Below are 12,779 nucleotides of genomic sequence, written 5' to 3' on the forward strand. Positions count from 1 at the left end.
AGGGGAATAGGAGGTGGGGAGAGGAGGGGAGAGGAGGGGGAATAGGAGGTGGGGAGGAAGTGGTACAGAAGAGCATTAGCCATGGGATGGAGGAGACAATGGCTGCCAGTACTATGACCTGAGGAGTGGTGCTGACCCATACACTCTGAAAAATAAAGATCTCTCAGAGAGTAAAAAGGAATTCCATTAAATTTTCTTTAAACATTTCTATACTGGTGGTTGGGGGTAGTAGGCATACATTATTTATAATTTAAAAAGAGAAAAAAAATGACTAAATGAAATGTCATGCTAAAGCACAGATGGCAGTTGGACACAGTGGCCTGGAGAAGCCACAATCCTCTCACCTCGAGCTCCACACTTGCTGTGTAATCTCATCAGCACCTACTGCATGCCTGGCATGGAGTGGGTGCTAGGAACAGCTATATCCTTCCCACAGCAGCCCACAGGAGGTGTATAGTTCCCATTTCCAGACAAGGAGGATGAGGAGGGCCTGCCCCTAGTGGAACTGCTACGTACCAGGCATGATATGGGTGCTTCTGCTGCACTGTCTGGCTTGGCCCTCACCACAGCCCCAGGGCCAAGGTTATCATCCCCTCTCACACAGAGGTTGCTTAAAGTGTCAAGGGCAAACATCTGGCTCATGGGCTGTGAGGTAGCTGAATTCCAAGACAAGATCAATTCTACAGGACCTGTTCCCCTGCTCAGTACATGCTCTGAGGTCCAGGATACTTATCCACATCAGACTCCTAGCACAGTGCCTTGCACAATGGGCATTTGCAACAAGTGTGTGGAATAAATGAGTAAATTCACAGGCAACTATATGGACACAACACTTCTTCCTAGCTTCTTGTGGAGATAATCCTGACACTTGATGAGTGTTTAAGAAATGCTTGGTGAATTAATATGTGAATAAAACACAACCGCATACTAATGTTAGAATAGCTGAAGGCAACAACAAACATCACTGCCTGAACAAAGACAGTGTGGTTGCTGCAGAACTCTCTAATGGGTGAAACCCACAAAGCAAGAATCCTGGAACCATGAAGGATTCCTATATCACTGAATATTCAGAAAATAGGTACAGATTTTAGTACAAAAAGAGTGTTAAATCTTTCCTTAAAGTTATGCATAATGTCCCTTTATAAGAAAGTAACCTTCTATGTGTAAGGATAAAACTCTCACAAACTGTTGGCAGAAGTATTTAATTTGGTTGGCATTTATTACAATTTTTAATTTGTAAACACTTCACTTAATAATTCTATTTCTAGGAATTTATCCTAAACTTTGTTTCAAACTCGAAGACATTCTTTCTACCCATGAAAGCAGTTAATAATAACTCACTAAATAAATCCCTGAAGATACTGGCTCTATAAAGGATTCCAGCTTTCCTGAACAACTCCCTAGCACTTGGTGCTTTTCCCAAACTACAAATCTCACTGATTTAGGAACTCCAGTACTATTTTTAGTGAGTTCTAGTAGCAATTAGCAGCTAGCTGTCAGCTTCCTGTGCTTAATTCTCTTTGAGGAAACTAGCAAAGCTGGGAGCTTTCTGGGAAAAAGAGGAACAAATATTATGCAGAGAAATCATACAGGTTTTTATAATCAACCTGATTCTGAACTCACGAATTTAGGTAACAACCAGAAACTGACAGCAGTGTGTGCTGGCCTGCTCGAGGAGGGTGGGGTCTCAGATCCCATGATGAAAGTTGGCTCTCAGCCCAACAAGGCTGGCTGGTTTCTGCAGGTTTCCTCTGTGTATTCTCTCCTATTGAGCACACCCTGTCTCCATGCTCAGCAACCAGTTTTCACTAAATTCACTCAGTGTCACATAGCATGGGTACCTCCTTGGAAATCAAAAGTCTGTTTGCCATCCACTTGGCTCCTTGGGTTTCTACTCACCTCTGTGACCACAGAACACTTTGAGACAGATAAGCTAAAAATAAAAAGTCAACAACTGACAGCAAATCAAACACATACTGAATAAGCTGCAGAAAAATGTGTAAAAAGAAAAGTCAATACAAGATGAGAATAATCTGCTAAAGATAAAATTGCCTCTTATCTTTTCCAGGTGATTAAAAAAACAGGTTTCTGAAAAATTATTAATAACTAGAAAAAAGTGATAAAAATTATAAATAAATTACATGGCTGCTAAATGTGTCTTTCAGCCAGCTGCTTTAGATCATGTTCGAACATGTATACAGAATTAAAATGAAGGTCAGAGGTCCAATTGGAACCTGCAAGCTCATACCACTCAGTCAACACTGGCCAAGAGGTCCGGCATGAGGATGAGGGTCCAGTCCACAAGGGGTCTAGCACAAGTGGTGGCCACCTCCAGACCAGACTTTGAATAAACCAAGTTTACGCCTTGGTTCGATCATAGGTGAGAAGGCTAAAGTGACCTCTTAAAAAGCAAACTTCCCTTTGGGTGGAAGCAACCCAAATGCACATCAACAGATGAATGAATAAACAAAATGTGGTATATACATAAAATGGAATATTACTCAGCCTTAAAAAGAAAGACAATTCTGACACATGCTACAGCATGGATGCACCTTAAGGACATTATGCCAAGTAAAACCAGCCAGACACAAAAGGACAAATACTGCATGATTCCACTCATGTGAGGCCCCTAGAGTAGTCAGATTCATAGACACAGAGTAGCATGGTGGTTACCAAAGGCTGAGGTGGGGATAAGGAGGTAGTATCTAATGGGTACTATCATTAGTACTAAGTGGGTATTAAAAGTACTAACTTCCAGTTGGGGAAATCAAACGGTTCTGGAGGATGGTGGTGATGGTTACAAGCAATGTGAATGTAGTTAATGCCACTGAACTGTACACTTACAAATTGTTAAAATGGCATATTTTACATTATACATATTTTACCACAATAATACAAAAGAAAAGAGAACTCACCTTTGAAGTTGCCAATATACAGGCCAGGCAGGATCTAGGGAAGAGACACAGACCAGATGTGAGTGTTAGGGACCTAAAACTGACAGTGTTTTGCGTATAGAGTAGCCGTGGGCAAACTACGGCCCGCGGGCCGGATCCGGCCCGTTTGAAATGAATAAAACTAAAAAAAAAAAAAAGACCGTACCCTTTTATGTAATGATGTTTACTTTGAATTTATATTAGTTCACACAAACACTCCATCCATGCTTTTGTTCCGGCCCTCCAGTCCAGTTTAAGAACCCATTGTGGCCCTTGAGTCAAAAAGTTTGCCCACCCCTGGTATAGAGGCTGACCCATCAGCAGAGTAGCTGGAGCACAGCTCAGGCTTGTCACCTGCCACATCCACTCCCAGCACCTCCCTAGATGGACAGCACGCACAAGTGAGCATCCCTGTCTCCAGGCTCTTGCCTTCCCATGGCCAATAGTAAGCCTGCCCAAATTACCTACTGATGGTTGCATGTTGGTGCCCATTGACTTGTGGAACTTGAAAGACCAGGATTCTCCATGACTCCTCCTTTTACATACACCCTCCACCACCCTCTACACCTGCTGCACATGCAAGGCTTCTCTCACAGCTCTAGCAAACCTGCCCTCTGCTGTCTGAGGCCTTTGTGCATGCTGCTCCCACTGTTAGGCAGCTATGTCTCATGCCCAAAGGAGGCCTATCCTGATCCCCACGTCTGGAGTAGACCCTTGCTTCAGTGCCCACAGTCTGCTGTGCTCCCCTTGTAGTGATGCTGTCACAGGGGCACTACCAGGTGAAGGTCTGTGCCCGCTGCTGGGCTGGAAAACTTTATGGGCAGCAAACACATCCTGTCACTCACAGCTGCACACCCAACTCCTGGCTCAGGGCTTGGCCCATGATTATCATTCAACAAAAAATTGCTAAATGAATGAATGGACTGTCTAAACGGGCAAGTTAATTAAGAACATACATTTGCTCCTAAACGTCTACTTCCCTAAGACAGTGTTTTCAAACCAAACTATCCACCAGAATCTGTTAAAAATTCAAATTTCTGGACAAGCCCCCAGCCCCAGCCCCCAAATAAAATGGTTCAGTAGATCTGAGATGAGAACGGGTACTGTATTTTTCACACTTTGCAAAATACGAAACCAGAAACTCATTCTTGTCTTGCCAATACTTTGTATGGAAACTCTAAAGTCCAATTAAGGACACTGCTGCAGAAGCTAGAGCACCAGACAGATTTCCCAGTGCACACAGCACACAGGTCTTGATGACACTTCCCTACAGACCCCCAGTGCCCAGGCAACACCCTCATGTAACAACACTACCCTGTACCCGGCTCTGCTCCACACTCCCTCTTTTTTGCCCACTTCCACTAAGAGATCTGAAAGCAGCACCCAGTGACGCTCTTCAGGGCATGGATTTCACTGAGCATCTTTGCCTTGCTAAAAACTGATGGCACATGCACAAACCACTGTAGAGCCTGACCTACTCTATACAAAGCAGCCACATTTGGGTTCTCTTGTTGAGACCACATACCCTGATGTAGGCCTTTGAATCCGGAAAAAATACACAAATGCACTTGAGCTTCACAGACCATCAGGCAAGTCACCAATTAGCAAAGTCCTACCCAACCCTGAAAGCAGCAACCCCACTGGTACTCCACTGACCAGTTGGAGGTTACTGACAGGAGGCTCCTCCCTCCTCTGGACTCCACTTATGCCTCACTTATCACTTCCTTCTACGTACTCCTCAATTACACCCCCCCGCCCCCCCATCCCACACACACACATTTATTTGCTTCTCTTGAAACTTTAGTGCAGTTCCTGTGTTCAGCTTCTTCAGCCCTCCCCTCTGACTTACTGCAACAGCTTCCTAGACATCTCCCTACCTCTGGACTTGACAACTCCAAAGATTCCTCAACCTACCTCCAAGGTGCAAAGCTCATCATGTGGTTATTTCAGATTAAAATCTTCTTAGGGCTCCAAGTAGCTATCAGGATGACACCTATATATGACACCTCAGCAAATGAGACCTGCAAGGACCAAGGTTGCTATGTCTACAGCCTCTGCCCTATGCTTAGCACCTTCACCCATCTTCCCCTCATCCAAGGAAGACACAGGCCAGGCCCCCCAACCCAGCATCCAGGTTTTATGGGAAACAACCTAATTTTCAAACACTGTCAACTACATTAAGAAAAACAATCTTAAACATTGCGATAGATAAGTAAAACACAAATGCAGGCTGACTATAGCCCACAACAGTCTAATTTACCTGCTGCCTGCACATATGTTTTGTCTAAACTCAAATGGTTTCCCCTAGATTGGTAAGTACTCAAGTAAATGTTTTTTCAATAAACAAATAAACAAGTGAATAGGGTGGGAGGAGTCAAAGCAAGGAAAGGAGAGATATGAAAACAATGGTGAATGAAACCTGTGAGATGAAATTGTGTCCCTTTCTGCCCTGGCTGGTTTCCCTTTGGGGTCAGTGAACCAGGCTGGGGCACTGGGGCTGGGCTGAGGAAAGCAGCACCCTGAGGAATGCCAGGGCAAGAGCTGGCAAAGGCAGAGATCTGAGCTTACTAAAATCAAGAAGCCCACTTACTAAAGTCATTTAAGATGCACATTCTGTATTCAGTTAAAATATTTTTAAGTAATATAAGGAGACAACAGAGTATGTCAGTAAACTTTTAACTCAATTTTCCAGACTAGAAGAGTAAGCTAGAGTTTCAAGGGCTGGAAATAAAAAGCAAATTGCTCAATCTCAGTTTCTGCAGTTTCTGCCACATAAAATTACAAAACAAGATCAAGGACGGCTGGAGGACCATTGGCAGGGAGAAAAATTCAATTTTTGTTTTCTAGAGGAATAAAAGCCCATAAATCTTTAAATTTCTATACCAAACTTAAAACTGTAATTCAAACTTAAAAATAAAAAAAATTTGCCCTAACCGGTTTGGCTCAGTGGATAGAGCGTCAGCCTGCGGACTGAAGGGTCCCAGGTTCGATTCCAGTCAAGGGCATGTACCTTGGTTGTGGGCACATCCCCAGTAGGGGGTGTGCAGGAGGCAGCTGATTGATGTTTCTCTCTCATCGATGTTTCTAACTCTCTATCCCTCTCCCTTCCTCTCTGCAAAAAAAATCAATAAAATATAATTTTAAAAAATAAAATAAAAACAAAAAAATTTGACCCTATTTCCCCAATATTATTGTTACTAATAATATCTAAGTTCAAAAAAGGAGACAATAAAGTGGAACAAAATAATTTTCCAGCAGACAGATGCTTGTAGAGGAGCCCAGGGAAGAGGTGAGAATTCACCTGGGACAGCATGGACAGTGAACTCACACCTGGTAGGAAGTAAGGACAGATTAAGGAAAGAAGTTAGTAAATGCAATTTGGGAATATTCTATGACTCTAAAAGAATAAGTACAGAATTGGTCCTAATCACCTTTGGGCCTTGGAAATAACTGTTCCTTCCCTCTGCCAAGAATATTTTTTCCCTGTTGTTCACCTAGGTGGTTCCTTGTTACTTAGGTCTCCCATGAGATGACAGCTCCTAGGGAGGTCTTTCCTGACCACCTAACTCCCTAACACCTCTACCATATCACCCTGTTTTATTTTCTTCATCGCATTTATCAAGACCTAAAATTATTTTATTTGTTTATTTTTCTGACTGACCTTGAAGCAGGGTCTTGCGCCCTGCTGTGTCCCAAAAGCCTGCCACTGAGTCTGGCACATGAAGAGATAATCACTGAAGGAAGATGCTGACACTGCTGGTCAAAAGATACTTATTTTTGTTAAAGGACTGTCTGGAGATAGGTAATGAAAGGTAGACTCCTTCTGCAGTAATACTTTGAGACCATGCTAAAAATTTTCCATGGTTGATGGCTCCTCTTGATCAATATTGTTCACATCCACACCTTACTAACACTGGTCATACAGAAATGCATAAAATCAAATCCTTAGCTGCAAGAAAGATTTTAAACACAAAAGGATACTATTTCTAAGGCAGGAAATATTTTGAGATTACTTTTTAAACATTTCTTAGTATTTCAGGATGCCATGGAATCTAAGACCACCACCCAAACAGATATAAGGGAGAAAATTCCTGATCAAGCAGTAGTACAAGGTAATGGGGGTGGAGGAAGGCTTATAATTCTCCCTAGGTCAGAAAGGACTTTCTGAATTTTAAAGCCACGGGTGAGGGGGAGAACTCTGGGGGATTCCTGAAGGGTTAAATGTCACAGACTTTCTTAATGCCATTTGGCTAAGAAGTTAACCAGTTTGCACTTACAAAAGAAAGAATCTGAGAATACTCTTGCGTGCACTTACATGCCGTAAGCATCTGTTCCTTCAATATGAAATGAATCCGTAATGCTGAAAAGAGAAAATATGCAGGGAGTAGTGTTGAGAGGATAGAGAGACCACCAACACAGCGCCATCTGTCCATCAGCCCCACAGACACAGCTGTACAGGTGCCACTCACAGTACACTTGCCTCCCACAGAGGGAGTCATCTCTGTAAGTTGCTTCAGACCAACTTGGATGGCACATTTATTTCCCACAGGGTCTAACACAGTGCCTGGATGATAGCAGGTGTTCAATAACATAATTTGATGACTGGGCAAATGGACAACTGAATAGATTATGAAGGAAGTAAAGTCAGGTGCCATCATGTGGAAACTGCAGCATCCAACAGCACAAAGATGTCTGACCTTCGAGCTTCTTCCCATACTACACAGTGCTTCTTTACCTCTTAGGCCCTCTTCGGCCTTTAAGAATGATTGGGTTCCAGATAACACAGACGTCAGGAGATTCTGAGTGAAGAACCCTAAGTCAGTGGTTCTCAATGAGGGATGATTTTGCCCTCCAGGGGACATCTAGCAGTAATACCTGGACACATTTTTGGTTGTGACATGGGGGGAGGGGATTACTGGCATCTAGTGGGTGGAGGCCAGGGATAGTGCTAAACCTCCCACATAGTACACAAGGCAGTCCTCACAACAAAGAATGCTACAGCTCAAACTCAATACTGCAGAGGCGGAGAAACCCTTGTTTCTGCCTTGGGGGCATATCCCCTGAGCTCTTTCCCCTTGAACTACACTCCTTTAGCAACTATACTCCCGTATCATCCTAAGGAGAAAAGAGCTATGCTACCACAGGTGTCGACCATATCCAAGGCAGATGCCATCACTACTGTAACTACTGATGTGCCAAATCCAAGTGCAGATTTGCACTTTACAGCTTGTAAAAATGTCTTCTAATCAATTCTCATTTGCTTCTCTCAAGAATCTGGGCAGAAACTTGGGGAAGTATCATTAAACTCATTTTAGAGCAAATAGGAGACTAGATAAGCTACCCACCATCCCTATGAATCGAGGGAATAGAGAAACCAAAACTCAGAAACATTCACAGTAAAAAAGAAGGAACTCTTACCATTTGCAACAGCAATGGACCTGGAGAGCATCATGCTAAGCGAAATAAGCCAGTCAGAGAAAGATAAATATCATATTATCTCACTCATTTGTGGAATATAATGAACAACACAAACTAATGAACCAAAATAGAGCCAGAGGAGAAAAAATATACTAGAATATAATAGAAGTAATCCTGTTATTTGCAGATTTTTTTTTATTTGCAGATTTTTAATATTTCCTACAACTTTTGTGATATACTATGTTAGTACAGTTTTGGTAATATTATTATACTTATAATCCTTTTATTCTTGAAATATTGTTTATTGTATGTAATATTATTTTACGTAAGATCATTTTTCTTGAATAATTGGTGGTTATTGCATGTAACATTATCATATTTAAAATTTTTCTTGAGATATTAATGTTTATTGCATGTAACATTGTTATATTTAAAATAGTTTTTCTTTAAATAAAAAAAAAGAAACATTCAGTGACTTGTTCAAGATTGCAGCATGAAGCAGCAGAGTGAGAGACACTCTAAGTCAGGCTTTCTGGTAGCTTGTCCCTCTTTTACAATAGTGGGCTTCTCATCTAAAAGTGATGCACTAATTGAAGTGTTTGCCTCCTATTATCATAAGCAAGTTTCCCATGAAATACTAGGACAACCCCCAACATCCCTTTTCACCCAGCTTTTAGAGGACACAGAGCAGAGTGGGAGGAAGGAAGAGGCTACCAGACTGGGCAGCTGGGTGCTAGATGAACTGTCTTTTAAGCCAGAAGATGCTCTCAGATCCTACCCTAGGATGATAACATATTAGCCCACTTCTAGGTCATTAGTTCAGGTTGATCAAGATAAAAACATACATTTAGAGACGCATTTGGGTCGGTTTCTCCAATATAATGCTGGCTAGAAAAAATGGGTATTTGTTTTTGATGGGGTATTACATTACTACTTAAGACTAATAAGATGATAATGAGATAGTCATTTTCTTTATAAGTCCTCCCCAAAAGATTTGGGGGTTTAGACACTTGAGAGAACTTTGAGTCAATTAGGAGTTTGAGAAGGCTCCACAGAAACATGATATTTGCATGCAATCGCATTCAGTTTCACTCCAATCCTCACAGAGACATTTACTAGTCCCTTGGTCGGCAAACTGAGGCTCGCGAGCCACATGCGGCTCTTCGGCCCCTTGAGTGTGGCTCTTCCTAAGCCTTAGGAGTGCCCTAATTAAGTTAATAACAATGTACCTACCTATATAGTTTAAGTTTAAAAAATTTGGCTCTCAAAAGAAATTTCAATCGTTTTACTGTTGATATTTGGGTCTGTTGACTAATGAGTTTGCCGACCACTGTACTAGTCTGACCCTTTTAGCAGCACAGAGAGGCACTCTGTGTTATGGCTATGAACCTGATCATCTGGCTTAGAGTCCAGGCTCTGCCACTCACCAGATGGGTAACTTTGGGCTGGTCACTTAAACTCTGTGTACCTCATTTGTAAAACAGGAATACAAATAACAGTACCTACTATACAGGGCTGTGGTGAGGATCAGAGGTAAAGTCTCAAGACTTGCCCCGGCATACAATAAGCTCATTAGTGATTATAAATTGACCAGTTCAGAGAATCTATTTGGGAATTGCACAAAAGAGAATGAAACGATAGTTTTAGTTGCCTCCCTTTCCCTCCTTTTGCTTTATCAATGTCAAACATGAAGAAAGAGAGGAGGTGGCTTTCCTATTTTGCAATTAATTAGGAACTCTGGGTAGCTTTCTCAAGTTATTTTTTAGCATCTTTAGAATGTATTTGGGCTGAACTGGCACCCCAGGTCAAAGGAAAGGCTTCTCCTATCTTCAAAATCAGTGGGAACTGGGTTCCAAACTCAGTCCTGCCACTTCCTAGCATTTGGTAGGACCTTAATCATGCTACTTCATCTCTCCAATCTGTACAAGTCTCCATTTCCAATTTGTACAAAAAGGAAAAGACAGGCTGACCTCCTAGGGCTGTAGTGAGGCTTAGATTTTACAAACTGCAGGCACATAATATGAGGCTCAAAAAAATAAGAGATCACAATTGCTGTGTTCTCTTTCTGTATTTCCTCATCGTCTTCAATTGGCCAGAACAAAGAAGCCTTTCTCCCTTACACTCTCTGTGTAACACACTGTATACACCCAACTGAGATGGGCATGGTGCTCTCCCAGAGACTGGAACATATGGATAAGATCCTCCCTGGGGGCATGAAATATCAGTAAAAATGCCAAGCAGTCAGAATAGAATCTGCATTGTTTAGTTCATAAGTTTTCTTTGGTCAAGGATGATTAACTTGACAGATTGGAAAGAAATCTTGTCCCAGTAACCTCAGGACACACGTACTGTAGATTACGTTTTCAGTTTGAAGGGCATTATACATTACTCATAAAAGTGCTTAGAAAAGCATTTCTATGGTTAGCACCTTATAATAATTCCACTGATCCTGCAAATCAACCTTTATTTTTTCTTTTATAGATAGGGAAAATATGAAGCCTAATTCCAAGTCACACAATAAGACATGAACAAACTCTAGTTAAGGCCTTTAATTTCTGGCTTCCGGCAACCTACTTTGCCACTAACTAACCTTGTAACTTTGAGTAATACATTCTGATCTCAGCTTAAACATCTCTACCCCAGCAGGACCCTTGGCCTGGCCTGAATGACACTTCAAGCCTTCTCTCATCACATCTACTTACCCCATGCTCCTGAAATTGCCCATCTTATCCTGGAGCTTGTATTCCTTCCCACCCTGTTTTTATGCGGGCCTTCTCTCTCTCTTTCTCTTTCTCTCTCTCTCTCTCTCTCTCTCTCTCACACACACACACACACACATACACACCCATGTTGTGTAATACAGTAATACATACACACCCATGGCTGAGTACTTAAAATGAGATGTGATTTAAATATAAAATATACACCAGACTTTGAAGACGTAGTACATAAAACTGTAAACCATTCTATAAATAATTTTATATATTGGATACATGTTGAAATGACAAAATTCTGAATATATTTCATTTGAATAAAATATATTACTAACTTTAATTTGGCCTGTTTCTGTTTACTTTTTTAATGTGGCTACTAAAAAATCTAGATTAAATACTTGGCTCACATATTTCTATTGGGCAATTGCTGGTCTATACTGAAGGTTCTATCTGTATCATTACCATCACACTTTCACCCCACCTGCTCCACTAGCACAGCACCTGACTATAATAGCAAGTACACAATAAATATTTGTTGAATTAAGGATGTTTCTAAATCTGTCTGTATGTTTCGCCATCTCTACATTGGAGATAGTGGTTCTATTTACAACACAAGATGGTTAGGATAATAACATTATCAAGAAATCTATTACTTTCTTTGAAGGGTAAATTTATGATATGACATTTTACTGAAAAGCCTTAAGTTAATTTTGAACCCTTGGGCAATCATTTGTATTTTGAAATATGTTCTTTGAGTTATAATATAAATGTAATAAATGAAATGCTGAAAGAGCTGGAAAGTAAGCAATTTAAGTGGGAAAAAGTGTTGAAAGAACCAAAGGAAAGCCGAGGTATGACCAGTTAATGGGAAAGCAGACAGGGCCCAAAACTTATGCAAGCGGCTTTACTGTTGTTTTGTGTTAATTTAAGAAGCAGAAGACTCATGGTGCTGATGGATTCCAGTACTAATGGGGACACAGTACAAGTGGTTATCCAAAAGCCAAATAGTCTGTTTCCAAATTTGATCACTACCCCACCATCCACTCCCCCAACCCCCAACAAAAACACCCACACACAATGAATACAATTCTGGTTCCCAAAAAACCCTCAGGTATGCAAGCCCAAAACACAGTAAGTAGTTCTTTCATCAACTGGATCTGCAGAACACAAGAAACAATGTGGGCAGGCGGAGAGCTAAGAAGGTACACAGGACTACTTCTACTGTAAGTCTCCTTCCCCACCTTGTCCCCTAACACTCCCTACCCCACCCTTGACACTCCAGCTAAAGGAACCAGGTCACTGCTGACCCCAGTATGAAGACAAATCAAAAAAGAAAGCCACAATGTTACATCCACCGAACGTGAGTGCTGAGTGTATGTGGAGAAGTGAGTGCGTGGGATTCGAGGGGGGAAGAGCAGCAGACCAGAAGCTACTCTCCAATCCAGGACCATCTCACAGATCTGTGAACTTGTCTTTGTTGAGGGCTTTTAAAAATGTTTTGTAAATCTTTCCTTTAAGCCACCAGTACCAGATCACAAAACCTTTACCATGAATACATACACCCCAGGCAACTCGCAGCTGAAGAGCCGGTACCTTTCCTGCCACCTCCTACCAGTGGCAGGAACAGTACAAAACTAGCCCACAGCCTGGGAAGAAAGGCGGGCAGGCGGCGGCGGCGGAGCAGAAGGAGCAGAGCAGGAGGAGCGCTGCACGG

At 41.8% G+C, this 12,779-nt stretch overlaps 1 protein-coding gene across 5 annotated transcripts in view; it reads right to left on the reverse strand.

Moving 5' to 3' along the window:
- The window catches only part of DUSP22 (dual specificity phosphatase 22), a 56,149-nt gene that overhangs the window by 43,121 nt on the left and 249 nt on the right, over window positions 1–12,779 (reverse strand). For 3 of the 5 annotated variants that reach the window (XM_014542318.1, XM_014542317.1, XM_014542316.1), the window contains exons 1-2: window positions 6,595–6,669; window positions 2,916–2,949 (exon numbers count right to left, since the gene is read on the reverse strand). In XM_014542318.1, the coding sequence (XP_014397804.1) occupies window positions 2,916–2,949; window positions 6,595–6,654 (94 nt within the window). In that variant the 5' untranslated portion in view covers window positions 6,655–6,669. Of the gene's footprint in view, window positions 1–2,915; window positions 2,950–6,594; window positions 6,670–7,248; window positions 7,298–12,779 lie in introns of those variants that run through there. The other 2 variants (XM_014542320.1, XM_014542319.1) reach the window with 2 other exon arrangements.

The sequence above is a fragment of the Myotis brandtii genome, unplaced genomic scaffold (assembly GCF_000412655.1).
Source record: "Myotis brandtii unplaced genomic scaffold, ASM41265v1 scaffold298, whole genome shotgun sequence".
Lineage (NCBI taxonomy): Eukaryota > Metazoa > Chordata > Mammalia > Chiroptera > Vespertilionidae > Myotis > Myotis brandtii.